The sequence below is a fragment of the Equus caballus genome, chromosome 13, assembly GCF_041296265.1.
Source record: "Equus caballus isolate H_3958 breed thoroughbred chromosome 13, TB-T2T, whole genome shotgun sequence".
In the NCBI taxonomy this organism is placed as follows: Eukaryota; Metazoa; Chordata; class Mammalia; order Perissodactyla; family Equidae; genus Equus; species Equus caballus.
The window spans coordinates 37,354,214-37,375,058 of record NC_091696.1 but is presented as its reverse complement, the minus strand read 5'-3'; the positions used below and the strand labels follow the sequence as shown (position 1 = coordinate 37,375,058).

Genomic DNA, 20,845 nt, shown 5'->3' with positions numbered 1-20,845 from the left:
AGGTCTCAGCTCAAAGGTCATCTCTTCAGACATATTTTCCTTTAACTGTATTTAGTGATTTCCTCCCCACCCACGCTCAAATGCTACTACTGCATCATCAAGTTTATCGTCTTTAAAGAATTTATTACAAAATTTGGTTATCACTTGTTGTCAAGCCCATCAGAGGAGATTAAATGTAAGCATAATGGATAGATCAAATAAGAACTTATTTGTAAAGATATATATATATATATATATATATATATCTTCTATTAATGCTCCTTAAATTAGAACTATATTGATTATGACTCTTCATTAAGCATCTCATTTATTATCTTGGAATGGCCAGTTACAAACAATTCCAATTCACAGTATATGGCTTTCAGTCCTTGCAGGAAAAAGAGGCCTTTGAAAGAATACCTTGTGCAAATGTTTGATCTGGATACCTGCCACCAAATTAGGAGGTTCAGCTTGAAAATACTTGTCTTCATTTCTCCCACAGCATTTCATTTCTTCATTTTCCCTTCTTGTTGTTGGTTGGCCAAACCAATATGAGTGCTACAAAGAAAGCCAAAATGTAATTACCAAAATAAGCATTAAGAAATGAAGCATTCCATCTGAACAGACCTATAACAAGTGACTGAATCAGTGATCAAAGCCTCCCTAAAATAAAAGCACAAGACCACATGGCTTCAAATGGTGAATTCTACCAAACATTTAAACAAGAACTTAACAATAATCCTTCTCCAAGCCTTCCAAAAAGTGTAAGAAGTCGAAACATTTCCTAACTCTTTCTATAAGTTCAGCATTACCCTGATACCAAAGCCAGACAAAGACATCACAAGCAAAAAAAACTACAGAGCAATATCCCTTATGAATATAGACACAAAAATCTTCAACAAAATACTAGCAAATAGAATCCAACAGCATATCAAAAAGATTATATGTCATGACAAAGTGGGATTTATCCCAGGAATTCAGGGGTTCAACACATGAAAATCAATTAATGTAATACATCACACATCAATAGAATAAATGGAAAAAAACCACATGATCATTTCAAACGATGCAAAGAAAGTCTTTGAAAAAATGTTTCATGATAAAAACACCCAGAAAACTAGGAATAGAAGAAAACTTTCTCAAAATAATAAAGGGTATTTATGGATAAAACCCCACAGCTGACATCATACTCCATGGTGAAAGACAAAGCTTTTCCTCTAAAATAAGGAAGAAAGATGGCTGCTTCCATCCCTGCTATTCACCACTGTACTAGGAGTTTGAGCCAGAGCAATGAGGAAGAAAAAGAAATAAAAGGCATCCAAATTGGAAAGGAAGAAGTAAAACTAGCTATATTTGAAGATGACATGATCCTACAGATAGAAAAGCCCAAAGAATTCACCCCTCTACACATACTACTAGACCTAATAAACACATTCAGCAAAGATGCAGGGTACGAGATCAACATGCAAAAATCAGTTGTGTTTTTATATGCCAGCAATGAACAATCCAAAAAGAAAATTAATAATCCCATTTACAATAGCATCCAAAGAATAAAGTATTTAGCAAGAAAGTTAACCAAAGAGGTGAAAGACTCACACACTGAAAACTATTAAAAACCTTGCCGAAAAAATTTAAAGAAGACTTAAATAAACAGAAAATTCATGGACTAGAAGACAATATTTTTTAATAGGGCAATATTCCTTAAAGCAATCAACAGATTCAATGTAATCCCTATAAAAATTCTAATGGCCATTTTTGCAAAAATAGAAAAGCTGATCCTTAAGTTTACATGGAACTTCAAGGGCCTTCCAATAGCTAAAACAATCTTGGCAAAGAAGAATAAAGTTAGATGACTCACACTTTCAGATTTCAAAACTTACTATAAAACTACAGTAATCCAAACAGTGTGTACTGGCATAAGGATATATATACACAGACCAATGGAATAAAATTGAGGGTCAAGAAATACAGACATCTATAGCCAATTGATTTTCATTGAGGGTGCTAAGACCATTCAATGGGGAAAAACAGTCTTTTCAAAGAGTGGTCCTGGGACAACAGGATATCCATATGAAAAAGAATGAAGTAGGATTCTTACCTCATACTATATAAAAATTAGCTCAAAATTTACCAGTGATTTAAACATAAGAGATAAAACAATCAAACTCTTAGAAGAAAACATAGGGATAAATCTTTATGACCTTGGATTTGACAATGGCTTCTTAGATGACACCAAATTCACAAGCAACAAAAGAAAATTAATAAATTGGATTTAATCAAAATAAAAATCTTTTGTGCATGAAAGGTCACTATCAAGAGAGTGAAAAGACAAAACACAGAATGGAAGAAAATATTTGTAAATCACATGTCTGATAAGGGTCTAGTGTCCAGAATGTATAGAAAGACAAACAACCCAATTAAAATTGGCACAGGACTCGAATAGACATTTCTCTAAATAATAAATACAAATGGCCAAAAGCACATGAAAAGATCTCAACATAATCATTAGGGAAGTGCAAATGAAAACAAGATACCACTTTATACCCACAAGGATGGCTATAATAGAAAAAAGGAGAATAACAAGTATTTGTGAGGATGTGTAGAAGTTGGAAACCTGGTACATTGCCTGTGGAAATGTAAATGGTTCAGCCACTGTGCAAAACAGTTTGGTGGTTCCTGAAAACATTAAAGATAGAATTATCATATGAACTAGCAATCCCCCTCCTAGGTATATTCCCAAAAGAATTTAAACATGTATTCAAACAAATACTTGTACACAAATATTCATAGCAGCACTACTCAAATAGCCAAAAGATGTCCTATATGTCCAACTATAGCGTACTCCTTATACATGCAGTTATGGGTGGCTTAATGATGGGTATATGTTCTGAGAAATATGTCATTAGGGGATTTTGTTGCTGTGTAAACATCATAGAATGCACTTACACAAACCTAGATGGTATGGCCTACTACACACCTAGGCTATATGGTACTAATCTTATGGGACCACCATCACACAGGCAGTCCATCGTTGACCAAAACATTTTATGTGGTTCATGACTGTACAATGAAATATTATTCAGCAATCAAAAAGAATGAAGTACTGGGGCTGGTCCAGTGGCATAGTGGCTAAGTTTGCATGCTCTGCTTTGGCGGCCCAGAGTTTGCCAGTTCGGATCCTGGACATGGACCTACACACCACTCATCAAGCCATGCTGTGGTGGCATCCCACACAGAAGAACTAGAAGGACTTACAACTAGGATATATGACTATGTACTAGGGCTTTGGAGAGAAAAAAAAAAGAGGAAGACTGGCAAGAGATGTTAGCTTAGGGCCAATCTTCCTCACCAAAAAAAATCATGCCTTAAAAAGAAAAAGAATAAAGTACTGATATATACTATAACATGGATAAATCTCAAAAACATAAGTGAAAGAAACCAGACAGAAATGGTCACATATGTATGATTCTATTTATATGAAACACCCAGAAAAGGTAAAATCTATAGAAAAAGAAAGCTGATTAGTGGCTATGGGCTTGGGACAGGGAAAATGGGATGTGACTTCTTAATGGGTACAGGGTGTTAGTTTTGGGTGATGAAATATTTTGGAACTAGATATGTATGTGTACACTGTAAATGTGCTAAATGCTGCTGGCTTGTTCATTTTAAAATGGTTAATTTAAAGTTATAGAAACTTTATCTGAATTAAAAATTTAAATGTGAAAAAAGAAATGAGGCACTCTAAGAACCTGCACTTTGGCTTGGTTTACTTTGTGAGATGGAGAAAGCTGTTGCATACTTTCAGGGATTATATTTTTCAGGAGAATTATGTATGATTTGAATCTCCAGGGCTTAGAAGCAAAAACTCTTAAAAGGCTAGTGTCCAAGAAGTAGGGGCAAAATGGAATTACTCAAAAATGAGGGCACAGCCAATGCATTTTATCACACTTGGTCAAAATATCTTCTTTGTACTATATATTATCCAGTAATGGTAAGGGTCATAGAGGGCAAGGTGCAGATTATCTCCTACTCTAAGTAAATTGGTCTAACCATTGAAAGGAAGCAGATGGTGAGAATAGAGATATGGGAAATATCTAATCCTCCACTCACTAGGATCTAAGAAACCATCACATATTAATTTAGCTGGGAATAACTTTTGCAGAGACTTTTTAGGTTTCTTTATCCTTCAATCTAATTCACTATGTAGCACTTGGCTGAAGAAGGATTATTTTACTCTCAATTTTAATCTATGGGGTGTCAGTGCCTTATCTATTGATATTGTGCATTTGCATATGTGAAAGGCTTTAAGGTATAACAAGAAATGGCTAGGGGGCCGGCTCCGTGGCCGAGTGGTTAAGTTCGCATGCTCTGATGCGGCGGCCCAGGGCTCGGATCCTGGGCGTGGACATGGCACCACTCATCAGGCCACGTTGAGGCGGCGTCCCACATCCCACAACTAGAAGGATGTGCAACTAAGATATATAACTGTGTGCGGGGGGGTGGGGGAGTTTGGGGAGATAAAGCAGAAAAAAAAAGAGAAAGAAATGGCTAGCATTTTATTATGGCTGGTATGCAGATGAAAATGATTCTGCACCTGACCTTTTCATTTGATTATAAATATTATGAAATAGGCTCATAAGGACTATCTTCCTTTGCAATACAGCAGCATTAGAACTTACCATAAGAAAAAAGTACCATGGTTGGGGCACGCCATACTGCCCTGGAAAGACAGTTTCTACATACCAGGTCACAAAGCCATACAAGAAAGCATCAAGTAAAAGCATTCCCAACATATAACCAAAGACAAGGTTATCCTCAAGGTTGGCTGGTGTCCAGAGGTTATCCCACTTAGCACCAACTTCTGAAATAAAAAGGAGATATTTACCATAGATGACAACCCTGTGACTGAAACAGCAAAGAAAAAAACATTGATACTCTAAATTTTACCACTGTGAATTATCTATATATTGACACCTTTAGTATTTAGGTCATTCAAAAAAATGATGGAATATGTAACAACATTGGTTTCTTCCCTCCTCCCTTCAAAATCTACAAAAATACCTAAGAATGATTGAGACAAAGGTAATGACTGAAACAAAAATAAACAATAACAAAAAATTAAACAAAAAAGCTGACCTGTTAAATTCTATTCCTCTACTTTCCCCCTCATGCTAAATTCCTATTGAAACAATCATCAGGATGTACAAATTTGGAAAAATATTCAACAGCACTAGAGACGGGTGCTGATCACCATGCAGAATAGAAAAGAAGTTTTGCTTAGTTATAGTACTGATGGAAAAGAAAAAAGGAAGTCATAAAAAGAAGACAAGTAATCCTTTGTTCTTCTATTTCCTCTATTACCAGACCGAATGTGGCACAACTGAAAAGGCACGAGGGTTTGCAGTGAACTCGTAATTCAAAGAGGCAAGACATGAAGAGGATAATGGCCCATGAAACTTGTCCTTTGAACTTTAGTCCTCCCTTTCCTATAGACCAGAACCATGAGAAGAATATTCAAGAGCATGTGTCTTTGAGAAAGCTATAAGAAGAGGTAATAGGCTGAGAAAAAAGTACTTAGTAGAACCAAAAATGATTATCAAAATGAAAGCCATTTTGAGAGGCAGTGAACAGCAAATTAGAAACCCCAGAAAAAGAGAAGGTAGAATACAAACTTCAGGAAGTCTACCATAACTTGAGAAATTCTCCCACCCAAAACATAATAGGAGTTCTGGAAAGAGAAAATAAATAATATAGAAAAGAAACAGTAACTAAATAATACAATAAAATAAACCAAGTTGATAAAAGTATGCATCCTGTTGCAGATTAAGCCAATGAAAATGCCACATCTAGATAAATTCTAGTGAATTTTTAATGCTTAAGGTATAAATAAGAATATGCAAGTATCCATAAAGAAATCATATGTATATTCTTCTGACTGGCTATTCATTGGGAGTAGATTTTTGTTCACAGATGAGAAAATTAAGCATCCTAAATCCTCCTCATTAATCAATAAGTGCAACGAAATTCCCACTAAATCCCAACCCGATTTTTCATAGAATTTGACAAAGTGATCCTAAAGTTCAAGTGGAAGCAAAGTGACAAGAATCACTGAAGAACAAAAAGGTATGGGGACAAGACTATCAGTTATTAAGACTTGTTATAAAGCTATAATGAGTAAAACTGATATCGACCCTGATATCAGTTTCCCCACATTAAACCCAGCATATATGGGGTTAAAACCAAAACACTCATTCCCTGCTTACTCTCTGGCTTCCTGGCTCCAGATTCTACTATCCTCCATGGAGACAGACACCGCCAAGGACAAGCACCTGGATCATCTCCTCCCAGCACAGAGATCCAGGCTGGTGGGAAAGCTGCTGACCAGCAAGGTCATGGGCTCCTTCCTCTCTGCAAGTAGTCTCGAGGCCAAAGACAGGCTGGTGGGAAAGCTCTGACCAGCAAGGCCATATGCTCCCCCTCCCCTACCTAAAACTTCAAATAAAAATCCTTCCTTTTGGCTTTTTGGGGAGTTTGGGATTTCAGTGTTAGCTGCCCTCTCTCCTTGCTCAGCGCTGTGCAGAAATAAAATTCCTACTTTCTTCCACCACACCCGGTGTCAGAGAGGATTAGCTTGCTGCACAACGGGTGAGTGAACTCACTTCAGGTTCGGTATCAAAACCATTGTTATAGTGACACAAAAATAGACTAAAAGAGATCAATAGAATGGAAAAGATTACCAGAAACAGACATTCATATATGGAAATGATGTAAAGCTGTGGTGGAATTAGAAACCAGTAGAGAACAATAAACTATCCAATAACTGATTGTAATAGCCCTATTTTCATATGGGAAATAAAATTAGGTTCTTACCTTATAAACAGAAGTATCAACTCTATGCTTATTGAGTTATCATAATAGCAATAAAATTAATCTATGAATATCTTATAAATGCAGTTTTATACGTAGGAATTTATTTATATTAGTATGCATACTGTATGAGCAAATGTATGTGTACTATTGTGGGTAATAGCAAAAAATTGGAAATCACTTAAGTGTGCATTGATAGGGAACTAGTTAATTATAGTACCACTTCACAACAGAATATTAAACAACTCTAAAAAAACGCAATGTATCTCTATGTAGGAAGATGTGTAACATATTATTAGGTGAATAAAGCAAATTGTAGAATAGAAGGTTTAAAATTATTTTATTTAAGACTATAACTGGGGAGTTATTGCGGAGAAATGGAGAACTATTAATTTCTCACACCTCTGATCTCTTTTTTTTTTACAGTTCACATAACTGCCTTTATAACAAATAAACAAATCTGGGGATAAATAACTTTTATAACATTTTCTTACCCTCACCCATTGTCCTTACGTTTTAATTCCAACCTGAGCAGAAGATTAACCCCCAGTGCCAGTGCAACATTTGAGCTGAGACAGGCAGCAACCTTCTTGGTGAGGGTTAATTGCCCATAGTGCTGAGAAAGGGAATTAAATGGAAAAAAACTGGCAAAATACAGGAGGTTTCCAGCAGAAGCAGTCAAACGGGCTGCAAATAAGAAGGAAATTATAAGGTCAGTTTAAAGCAATATGCAAAATAATGAATTACAAATAACTTTTTATACAACAATAAAGGAATAGAATGTAAGCTCTATGAGGGAAGGTAATATGTCCTTCTTTTTTCACCCATGTGTCACCAATGTATGGCACACAGCATGTGCTCAGTAAATATGTGCTGAATGAATCAATTTATAGGGTGAGTTAATGTATAGGATATTTACCACATGTGATAAATATTTAGAGTCACTTAAACAAAGGTTGACTCATACATGTGTTATAAAAAATTCCTTCTTCCTTTCTAAAATTTATTCATTCATGACGACTTGGCTTGAGGATTATAAATGCATATCATCACTATTAATATAAGTTGAATATACTTAGTGTTTCCAGAGAGTTTGAAGTCATGGGTAGAATAAAAAGCCCTTGATGAAGTTTTTAACACGTTTCCAATCTAAATCATGATACTCAAAAGAAAGAATAGTTAAATAATTACTCAGAGTTGGATGTGGTTAGGTCCATAAATAGGGGATCCAATAAGCTAGAAAAAGAATTATTGTCAAGATTATCATCAAGATGATATAAAAACAACATTGATGAAGAAAGTAAAAAACACACAAATAAAACTATAATGTTATGAATTATCTTTCTTTAAATTACCTTGTTGAAATATTATTGACATATGAAAAGCTGTACATATTTAATGTAAACAACCTGACAAGACTGGAGATAAGTATATACCTGTGAAACTATCACCACAATCTATACTATAAATATATCTATCACCTCCTCAAGTTTCCTCATGCCCCCTTTATAATCATTACTTTTTCTGTAATAAGAACACTTAACATAAGATCTAACCTCTTAGTGAAGTTTTAAGTGTACAATATGGTATTGTTAACTACAGGAACTATGCTGTACAGTATATCTCTAAGACTTATTCATTTGCATAATGAAACTCTGTATTCTTTGACTAATACCTGTCTGCTTCCCCCTCCTCCCAGTCCCTAGCAACCACTATCCTATACTCTCCTTCTATAAGTTTGACTACATAAGTCAATATAAGACTATATGTGATTATACAAGACTATATAAGTCAATAAGTTATATAAAATTCCTTATACAAGTATATCATGTAGTATTTGTCTTTCTGTGTCTGGCTTATTTTACTTAGCATAATGTCTTTCAGGGTCATCTGTGTTCTTACAAATGGCAGAATTTCCTTCTTGTATAAGGCAGAACAATATCCCATTGTATGTACATACCATATTTTCTTTATCCATTCATCTGTTGAAGGACATTTAGGTTGCTTTCATGTCTGGGCTATTGTGAATAATGTTGTAAAGAATATGGAAGTGCAGATATCTCTTTGAGATACTGATTTCAATTCCTTTGAATATATACACTTAGAAGTGGGATTGCTGGATCATATGGTAGTTCTATCTTAAATTTTTTGAGGAATTTCCAAACTGTTTTCCACAGTGGTCGCAACAATATACATTCTCATCAAGGGTCTACAAAGGTTCTCATTTCTCCAAGTCCTCACCAACACATGTTATCCTTTGCTGTCTTTTAGTAATGGCCATCCTAACAGTTGTGAAGGGATACGTGAATCTAAATTCCAGAATTACCACATTATAAAATTTAAATGTAAAGTTTTGAAAAAATATCACAAGGCACACAAAGAAACAAGAAAGCACAGCCCATCCAAAGGAAAAGTAAATCAATAGCAATTGTCCCTAAGAAAGTCTAGATGGTGGACTTATTAGACCAATACTCTAATACAAATGTTCTAAAGATGGTCACAGAGCTAAAGAAAGACAAGGATAAACTCAAGAAAACGATGTATGAACAAAACAGAAATATCAATAAAAAGGAAGAAAGCATAAAAAGGAACAAAAAAAATTCTGGAGCTGAATAATACAATAAAAGCAATGAAAAATTCACTAAAGGGCTTCAAAATAAAATTTATACATGCATAAGAAAGATTCAGTGAACTCAAAGACAGTACAATTCAAATGATCAACTCTGAGAAATACAAAGTAAAAAAATTGAGGAAAAGTAAACAACCTAGGGAACCTGTGGGACACCATAAAGTGGACCAATATATGCATTGTGAAAGTCCAAGAAGAAGAACATAGAATGAAGAAGAGATTATTTGAAGAAATAGTGGCTGGAAATTTCCCAAGTTTGATGACAGACATGAATATAAACATCCAAGAAGCTCAACAAACACCAAGCAGCATGACCCCAAAGGGACCCACACCAAGACACATTATAACCCAACTGTTGAAAGCTCAAGATAAAGAGAGAATCTCAAAAGCAGCAAGAGAGGAGGCAATTGTTACAAAGGATCCTCAATAAGATCATCAGCAGATTCTTCAGTGGAAACCTTGGAGGCTAGGGGACAGTGGGTTGATATATTCAAATTGCTGAAGGCAAAACAGTGAAAACTAAGAATTCTTAATGCAGCAAACTGTTCTATAACAATGAGGGAGAAATTAAGACATTCCTAAAGAAACAAAAAGACTTGTCCCGGAAGAGAACTAAAGCGAGTCTTTCAGGTTGAAATGAAGGACACTAGACAGTAACTGGAGACTGTTTGAACAAGTAAAGATCTCTGGTATAAGTTAATTCATGGACAATTATTAAACCTAGTATTATTGTAACCTTGTTTGGTAACTCTACTTTCTGTTTTCTACATGATTGAAGAAACTAATGCATTAAAATTATTAGTCCATTTTATTGCACACAAAATTCATAAAGATGCTGTTCTGTGACATCACTAGTTGAAAAGGGGTAGAAACAGAGCTTTATAGGAGCAGGGTTCTTGTATGCTACTGAAGTTATGCCGGTATAAATTTAAATCAGAGTGTTATAACATTAGGATATTAAATGTAATAACCATGTCAACCATAAAGAAAATAACTGTAGAATACAAACAAAAGGAAATAAGGGGATTAAAATTTTTCACCACAAAAAAAATCAACTAAACACAAAAGAATACAGTAATGTGGGAAATAAGGGAGAAAAAGGCTATAAGGCATATAGAAAACAGGTAACTAAATGGAATAAGTACATCCCTCCTTGTCATAAATTTTTATAAATAAAAATGGATTAAAGTCTCCCAAAAAAGACAGAGATTGGCAGAATGGTTAAAAAAATGCTCCAACAAATGCTGTCCACAAGAGACTCTCTTTATATCCAAAGATACAAATATGCTGAAAGTGTAAAATGGGAAAAGATATTATGTACAAACACTAACTAAAAGAGAGTGGAGGTGGCTGTATTATTATCAGAAAAAATAGACTTTATATTAAAGAAAGTTATGAGACAAAGAAGGACAGTATCTCTTAACAAAATGTTCAATAATGCAAGAAGACATAACAATTGTAAACATTTACACACCTAAGAACACACCTTCAAAATATATGAAGCAAAAATTGACCAAATTCAAGGGAGAAATAGATAATTTCACAGTAACGGTTTCAGACTTCAATGCTCCACTTCCAATAATGGATAGAACAGCCAGAAAGAAGATAAAGAAGGAAACAGAGGACACAAACAACACAATAAACCAACTAGATCTAACAGACATACACAGAACACTCTACCCAACAACAGATCATACATTCTTGTCAAGTGCATATAGGACAGTCTTTGGGATAGACCAAATGTTAGGCTGCAAATAAAATCACAAGAGCCTAAAAGATAGATATCATACAAATTATCTTCTCTGACCACAAAAGGATATAGTTAGAACACAATAACAGAAAGAAAATTGGAATATTCATAAGTTAGTGAAAATTTAGACAGCACACTCTTGAACCACCAAAAAATCAAAAAAGAAATCACAAGAGAAAGAAGATATATAGAGATAAATGAAAATGAAAACATAACATAACAAAACTTAAGGAATTCATTGAAAGAAGTACTAAGGCAGAAATTTATTGCTTACACTGAAAAAGAAGGATCTCGCATCAAAGACCTAACTTTACAATTTAAGAAACTCGAAAAAGAAGAAAAAAACCGAAAGCTAGCAGAAGGAAGGAAATAGTAAAGATTACTGCAGAGATAGAGAGTAGAAAAATAGTAGAATTAATAAACAAAAGCAAACGTTGGTTGTTGAAAAAGATTTTAAAAATCTGTAGCTAGATTGGCTAAGATAAATAAAAAAGAGAAAAAACATATTATTAAAATTAGAAATGAAAGTGGGGACATAACTGTTGACTCTATGGAAATAAAAAGAATTGTAAGAGAGTATTATAAACAATTGTATGTCAATGAATTGGATAAAACTAGATAAAATGGACAAATTCCTAGACACACAAAACCTAACAGGACTGAATCATGATGAAACAGAAAATCTGAATACACCTATTACTAGTAAGGAGATTGACTCAGTAATAAAAACCCCTTAACAAACAAAAGCTCTTAGTCTGATGGCTTTACTGGTGAATTCTGCCAAACCTTTAAAGAAGAGATAACATCAATCCTTTCCAAATTCTTCCAAAAAATGGAAGAGGAGGGGACACTTTCTAACTCATTCTATGAAACCAGCATTGTCCCAATACCAAAATCAGATAAAGATATGACAAGACAAGAAAACTACAAACCACTATCTCTTATGATTATATATGTGGAAAGACTTAAAATACTTCAAACAGAATTTAGCAGCATATTAAAAGGCTTATACACCATGACCAAGTGGGATTATTCCTGCAATGCAAGGATAGTTCAACATATGAAAATTGATAAATGTAAGACATAACACTAACAAAATCCACATGATTATCTCAATTTATGCAGAAAAAGTATTTGAAAAAATTTGGCACCCTTTTATGACAAATCACTTAAACTAGAAATAGAAGGAAACTACCTTAATATATTAAAGGCCATATAGTAAAAACTCACAGCTAAGATCATACTCAATGGTGAAAGACTGAAAGCTTTTCCTCTTAAATGGGAATAAAACAAGAATACCTGTTTTTACCATACCTACTCAACATAGTATTCAAAGTTGTAGCCAGAGTAATTAGGCAAGAAAATGAAATTACAGGCACCTAAATTTGAAAAGAAATAGCAGTTGCTAATTATGTGATATTATAGTTGGAAAACCCTAAAGATTCCACAAAAAAACTGTTAGAACTAATTAACATATTCAACAAAGTAGGAGAAAAAAATCAAGATACAAAAATTAGCTGTTTCTATATACTAATAACGAATAATCCAAAAAGGAAATTAAGAGAACGATTCCATTTATAATAGCATCAAAATAATAAAATACTAAGGAATTAACTTAACCAAGGAGGTGAAAGATTGGTACACTGAAAACACAAAATATTGCTGAAAGTCTTAAAGAAGACAAGTAAATAGAAAGACATCACATGTTCCTGGATAGGACGACTTAATATTAATGTCACTACTACTCAAAGTGATCTACAGATTGAATGCAATCCTTATTAATACCCCAATGAGACTTTTTTGCAGAAATGGAAAATCCATCCTAAAATTCATATGGACTCTCAAGGGATCCCAAATAGCCAAAACAATCTCGAAAAGGAAGGACAAAATAGGAGGACTCACACTTCGTGATTTCAAAATTTACTACACAGTTACAATAATCAAACAGTGTGGTACTGGCTTAAACACAGATATATAGAGTAATGGAAGAGAATAGAGAACTCAGAAATAAGCCCTCAGGAATATAGTCAAATGATTTTCAACAAGGATGCCAAGACCATTCAATGGGGGAAAAGAGAGTCATTTCAACAAATAATTCTGGGAAAACTGGACGTCCTCATGCAAAAGAAAAAGGTTGGACCTTCACCTAACACTATACATAAAAATTAACTCAAAATGGATTAAATACCTAAACATAGTCCCAAAACTATAAAACTCCCATAAGATAACAGGGAAAAAGCTTCATGACATTGGCTTTGGGAATGATTTCTTGGTGTAGGTAACAAAGGTAAAAATAGACAAATTGGACTTCATCAAAATTAATACCTTTTGTGCATAAAAGGACACTATCAACAGAGTCAAAAGGCAACACACGGAATGGGAGAAAAAATTTGCAGTGCACATATCTGATAAGGAATTAATAACCAGAATATACAAAGAACTCCTAAAACTCAAGAACAAAAAAGCAATTAACCCAATTTAAAAAATGGTCAAAGCTCATGAATAGACATTTCTCCAAAGAACATATAAATAAGTATATGAAATAATGCTCAATATTACTAATAAATTTATAGTTACACTAACAACAGCTGGGACATTCCTTATCCCCTTCAGAGTTACAGGTATTACTGATAGTAACCAAGATATACGTTTCACTTCTAAAATACACAATGGTAGACTCTTAAAAAAATTTAATAGAACTTTTATGACTCTGATAGGTTCCAGATAGCTGGTATAATTGAGAGACATAGTAGTCCCTGCAAACAACTCCTTTTCAAATTCTAGGCCTGCAAATGGACCACTAAATGGGTCTTTATCTTTCCACAGGTCAGAATCTCTCTTAATTCAAGTCCTCTTGGCTGAATTACACCTCACAATTTTAAAAAACTTTCCCACTGCACTTCCCTATATTTAAAAGGAGATATACCTAGTCTCCATATATGTAAATACTCCTTATATATGAAGTTTTTAAATAATATTTGTCACTATCTTTATAAATTTTTGATCTTATAAGGGCTGGAGGCCAGAGGGAGGGCATATACCCTCCTGGGATGCATTAAGATAGCTTGTCCCACAGGCCAGGCAGCTGCCCATCTGATATGGGACCCATTTGACACTAAATTTATACCACTCCAAAAAACCTTCCTGAATACGTTAGGGTTGGAAGGGTTGGATAATTAATCTGGGCTCTCCTGTGATCCCTCCAGGAAATTACTATTTAGTATTCCATGACTATTCTCAGACAATGTGCACTACCAAAAAGGGAGAGAGAAAACTCTACTTAGTAAATAAAAAACATATTTGGAGATAATAATAAATCAATACCATATCTCAAATGATGAAATCAAGCAACCTCTCCTTGGTAATAATACATGCTGGAGGAAAATCTGTATCAGACAACAAAGCCTGTTAAGTGCAGCTGCACACCATTCTGTTGGTTGTTGGTCTTGTTACTATTAGTGTGGGCGTTTTCATTGGTTTGCAATCTTGAGGCTCAAATCCTCCATGTAAGCCATTGTTTCAACCAAACATGGCAGATCCTGAAGTCCACATGTCATCAAGTTTGGCTGACAATCCCTACAACCCAAAGTCCTTGCCAGCTTGCCCATCACCAACCAAACAACTGAGGAAAAGGGCCCATTGTAATTGGAAAAATTAGAGGGCCTGCCTACAGGCTAATTCTGGAGCTCCAACCTCAGCCACAGATATTTTGGCTGACAAATGGCCTGACACCCTACTAAGAACACACATCCAATCAGGCCATATAATTTAAAACTTATTTGTAACAGAATAACCCATGTGGGTAAAACCTTGGACTGTTGGAAACTTTTAGATTCGACTATCCTTAATTGGAGCTATAATTGCACACAGTCAGGTTCTGGTGCTTTTGTCCCTTGCAATAGAATCATGGATGCCAACATCTTCTTTGCTGACTGTGCACCCACAAAGCCCCTTGATGTAAAAGATATTCGCAAGTCAAGCTCTTAGGCTCAATGTTGCCTTCAAATTACACTAGTGGCTCAGCCTTGTTATACTACTAGACAGCCGCAAAAACAAGACCTACATCAATATGAGCAGGTATCCACTTGGAAAGCACATCCTAGTCTCACATCCCCCATGACACTGTCCTGGCCCAAGAGCTCAGCATTATGGATAATTTTTCCTGTGCCAGAGATGACTTTACCCTGGACACTAAAACCTCTGTTCCAGTGATGCCCATGGGATGCCCCTCCTAAGGTGTTGACAAGTTGGACAAGGGACATTTATTGCTTTTCTTCATTTGCTATTAAAGATTCTAATATGTTGGCTGAGTTTTCAGTCTGCTTAGCCCATGGTCATGGCATACTCCCTGCTGCCAAAATGTATATCCGTACTTGAATGTATACCCCTTGCCTGAAAGGAAATGTGGGAGAGGTTACTACTGACTATGCCATTCTGAAAATTAAGAGAGACTATTGCTTCCCTCAGGAAGCACCTGCTTCATATCACTGAACACTTTGAACTCTTGGGGAGAGGACCACCCATTCCTAAAAGCTTCTCCTACTACCCACTTCCTCTAGCTTTCCACCACAACCTCTTACCCTGCATCTCTAACCATGACCACCATAACCATCCCTTCCCCCGATCATACACAAATACCACTAATCTTTACATATACTTTACTAACCTATCAGTTCCTACCATCCAACAAAACTGCCAGACCTGACACATTGACCTGAGAACTACACAAAGAAATTATTCTCAAAAATTTTATATATATAACTCATACTTTGAACAAACAACTCCTCTAAGATATTGTTAGAAACCCCAGAAATTTAAGATGTTTTCTTGGCTAAAGCCATATAAATGGGAACTTGGTTACAGGCTAGCCTACAAGGACTTCTTATACTTTGTATTAGTCTACTCGGGCTGCCATAAGAAAATACCATAGACTGAGTGGCTTAAATAATAGAAATTTACTTCTCACAGTTCTGGAGGCTGGGAAGTCAAGATAAAGGTGCTGGCTGACTTGACTCCTGGTGAGAGTTCTCTCCCTGGCTTGCAGATGGCTGCCTTCCTCCTATGTCCTTACATGGCAGAGAAAGAGAGAGAGCGAGCGAGCGAGCTCTCTGATGTCTCTTCTAATAAGGATACTAATCCTTATAAGACATTGGGAGTTACGGCTTCAACGTACAAATTTTGGGGGGACACAATTCAGTCCATATCATACTCCAACTTGTGCTCCTCCTTTTTACTCTCATAATAAAATGTTGTCTGTTCTGTCTAGGGTAACTTATGCTCTACCCTCAAAAAGTCTTCTCTACCATCATCCCAAAGGTTTCTTAATTTTTAAAAAACCATACTATTGAGGCATGGTTAACATGTAAAAATCTGTACATATTTAATGTATATAACTTATTAAGTTTGGGGATAAGTATACACCTGTGAAAGCATCACCACCATCAAGGCCATAGAAATATCCACCATCTTCCAAAGTTTCCACCCACCCCCTTTGTTATTATCATTATTATTTTTTATGCTAACAATACTTAACAAAAGATGTACCCTCTCAGCAGATTTTCAGGATACAATACAGTGCTGTTAGCTATAGGCATTATGCAATGTAGTAGATCTCCAGAACGTATTCATCCTGCATATTGAAACTTTGTACCCTTAGGCCATCACCTCCCCATTCACATCCACCCCCAGCACCTAGCAATCACCACTGTACTCTCTGCTTCTATGAATTTGACTGTTTGGGTTTACACAGAGAATTGACTTCATGCAGTATTTGTCTTTCTGTGTCACATGTATCACTTAGCATAATGTCCTCCAGGTCCATCTATGTTGTCATAAATGGCAAAATTATCTTCTTTTTTAGGTTGAATAATATTCCATTGTAAGTATATACCACATTTTCTTTATCCATTCATCCATCAATGGACATTTATGTTGTTTCCATATCTTGGCTATTGAGAATGATGCTGCAATGAACATGGAAGTGCAGACGTATCTTAGAGAGCCTGAATTTAATTCTTTTGGAAGAATACCCAGAAGAAGGATTGCTGGATCATACGGTAGTTATATTTTTAAGTTTTTGAGGAACTCCATACTGTTTTCTATAGAGGCTGTACCATTTTACATTCCCACCAACAGTGTACAGGTTCAAATTTCTCCACATTCTTGTACACTTGTAATCTTATTTTGTATAACAGCCATTCTAACAGGTGTGAGGTGATATCTCATTGTGGTTTTGATTTGCATTTCCCTGACAATTAGCGATTCTGAGCACCTTTTCACATACCCATTGGCCATTCATATGTCTTCCTCAGAGAAATGTTCATTCAAATGTCCACACTTGGCCCATTTTTTTCATTCAATTATTTGTTTTGTTACTACTGAGTTGTAGGAGTTCCTTATATATTTTGGATATTAACCCTTTATCCCTAGGTCAGGTTTATGTAATACATGAAAGTAGAGTGTTCCTATGAAAACTTTCATAAGCCAAATTGGTGTAAAGTGAAGAAGCAATCACCATTAATTTATATGGAAAAAATTGAGCATTCCAAGACCTGAAAAATAACACACGAAAATAAATCGAAATAAAGCACAGATGCTCACAAATACAGTTCAAAGCTCTGGTGGCTTGATGCTGAGACATTGAGTGTAGTTCCTGGGGAAGGAGCTTGGTGATGCCACTCTCGCTGCTCAAGGTGTGTGCTGCCTCTATAATGACTCGCTGCAATACAATTGCTGAACACTATTTTCACTTTTTGTCTTTCTTTCATATAAGTGAAAATCCTCCTCGAATTTCTTTTGGTTAGCAAAAAGAGGTACTAATGTAGGTCTTTTGTAAAAGTGAAGTGGCGTAAAGCAAATTTTTGGATAGCAGAGGAAGCCTTATTTGGTTTGCAAGTATTTTCTCTCATTCCATAGGTTGCTTCTTCATTTTCTTATTTACTTTGTTGTGCGAAAACCTTTTACATTGATGTAGTCCCACTTGTCTACTTTTGCTTCTGTTGCCTGTGATTTTGGTGTCATATCGATGAAATCATTGCCAAAACCAAGGTGAAGAAGGTTTTGTCCCGTTTTCTTTTAGGAGTTTTACAGTTTCATGCCTTACATTTAAGTCTGTAATCCATTTTGAGTTAATATTTGTGTATGGTGTAAGATTAGGGCCAAATTTCTTTTTTTCGCATGTGGATATCCAGTTTTCCAATACCATTTGTTGAAAAGACTATCCTTTCCACATCCATTCTTTGTGTGTTCTTGGCACTCACAGTGAATATCAGTTGATGCATGTGTGTGGTTTTATTTCTGGGCTCTCTTTTCTCTTCCATTGGTATGTGTTGTTTTTATGCCAGTATCATAGTGTTTTAATTACTGTAGCTTTGTGATATATTTTGAAATAAGGAAGTGTGATGTCCCCAAGCCTTGTTCTTCTTTCTCAAGATTGCTTTGGCTACTTAGGGTCTTTGGTGATTCCATACGAATTTTAGGGTTTTTCCCCCTACTTCTGTAAAAAAAATGTTATTGAGATTATGATAGGTATTACATTTAATCTGTAGTTCACTTTGGGTTAGTATGGACATTTTAACAATATTAAGTCTTCCAATCCATAAATACAGGATGTCTTTCCCTTTATTTGTGTCTGCTTTAATTTCTGGTCATCAATGATTTGTAGTTTTCAGGGTACAAGTCTTTCACTTCCCTGGTTAAGTTTATTCCTAAGTACTTTGTTCTTTTTTGACGCTATTGCAAGAGGAAATGTCTTCCTAATTTCTTTTGTGGATAGTTCATCATTAAAGTATAGAAATGCAAGTGATTTTTGTATGTTGATTTTGTATCCAACACTTCACTGAATTTGCTTATTAGTTCTAACATTTTTTGTGTGGAGTCTTTAGGATTTTCTAAATATAAGATCATGTCATAAGCAGAGATCTTTTTACTTCTCCCTTTCTGATTTGGATGCCTTTTATTTCTTTTTCTTGCTCAACTGCTCTGGCTATGACTTCCAGTACTATGTTGAATAGAAGCGGTAAGAGTGGGCATCCTTGCCTTGTTCCTGATCTTAGAGGAAAAGCTTTCAGTTTTTCACCATTGAGTATGATGCTAGCTGTGGGCTTCTCATATATACCTTCCTTATATACCTAAATGGTTGAGCCTATTTTTCATGAAACAGTATTGAATTTTGTCAAATGCTTTTTCTGTGTCTATTGAGATGAACTTAAGATTTTTGTCTTTCATTCTATTAATGAGGTCTAACATATTAATTGATACGTGTATGTTGAAACTTCTTTGTATCCCAGGGATAAATCCCACTTGGTTACAGTGTATGATCCTTTTTTTTTTTTTTTAAAGATTGAGCTAACATCTGTTGCCAATCTTTTTTTTTTTTCTTCTTCTCCGCCAAGCCCCCCAGTATATAGCTGAATATTCTAGTTGTCAGTGCCTCTGGTTGTACTATGTGGGATGCTGCCTCAGCATGGCCTGATGAGTGGCGCCATGTCCACGTCCAGGATCTGAACAAGTGAAACCCTGGGCTGCCAAAGCAGAGCACACAGACTTAACCACTTGGCCATGGGGCTGGCCCCAATGTATGATCCTTTTAACGTGTTTGTGGATTTGGTTTGCTAGTATTTTGTTGTTCATCAGGGTTATTGGCCTGTAGTTTTCTTTCCCTGTGGTGTCTCTGTTTGGCTTTGATATTAGGGTGATGCTGGCATTATTAAATGAGATGGGAAGTGTTTTCTCCTCTTCAATTTCTTGGAAGAGTTTGAGAAGCTTATCTTTAAACATTTAGTAGAATTCACCTGTGAAGGCCTCTGGTCCTTTTTTTGTTGTGAGATTTTTTTTTATTACTGATTCAATCTCCTTGTTCTTGGTCTCTTCAGGTTTTCTTTTTCTTCATGATTTAGCCTTGGTAGGTTGCGTTTCTAGGAATTTATCTATTTTTTCTAAGCTTTCCAATTTGTTGGTGTGTAATTGTTCACAATAGTCTCTTATGATCATTTGTATTTCTGTGGCATCAGTTGTAAAGTGTTCTCTTTCATTTCTGACTTTGAGTGTTTTCTCTTTTTTTTCTTAGTCTAGTGAAAGTTTTGTCAATTTTCTTTAGCTTTTCAAAACCAAATCTTAGTTTTGGTGATTTATTTCTGTTGTTTTTATATTCTCTCTTTCATTTATATCTGTTGTATTCTTTATTATTTCCTCCCTTCAGTTTAGCTTATTAATCTTCTAACCCTTAAAATTAGCTTGTTTACTTGAGCCTTTTCCTTTTTAAATGAATGTGTTTATTGCTATAAATTTCCTCTTGGTGCTGCTTTTGCTGCATCCCATGAGTTTTGTTATGTTGCTTTTAGTTTTCATTTGTCTTGAGATATTTTCTAATTCCCTTTCATTTCTTCTTTGACTAATAGTTGTTCAAGAGTTTTTAAAAATTCACGAATTTGTGAATTTTCCCATCACTTTCTTTTTAAGGTTTTATTCCATTGTGATCAGAAAATATACTTGGAATGATTTCAGTCTTCTCAAATTTTTTAAGACTTGTTTTGTGACCTGAAATGTGTTCTGTTCTGGAGGATATTCAGTGTGCACTTGAGAAGAATGGGAATTCTGCTGCTGTTGGGTTGAATGTTCTG

The 20,845-nt window shown here is 35.2% G+C and overlaps 1 protein-coding gene across 23 annotated transcripts in view; it reads right to left on the bottom strand.

Moving 5' to 3' along the window:
* ABCA16 (ATP binding cassette subfamily A member 16) overlaps positions 1-20,845 on the bottom strand; it is a 223,653-nt gene that overhangs the window by 144,049 nt on the left and 58,759 nt on the right. For all 23 annotated transcript variants that reach the window (XM_023616175.2, XM_023616174.2, XM_023616178.2 and 20 more), the window contains 3 exons: positions 7,360-7,533; positions 4,659-4,840; positions 400-537 (listed from right to left, as the gene is read on the bottom strand). In XM_023616175.2, the coding sequence (XP_023471943.2) occupies positions 400-537; positions 4,659-4,840; positions 7,360-7,533 (494 nt within the window). The remainder of the gene's footprint in view (positions 1-399; positions 538-4,658; positions 4,841-7,359; positions 7,534-20,845) is intronic.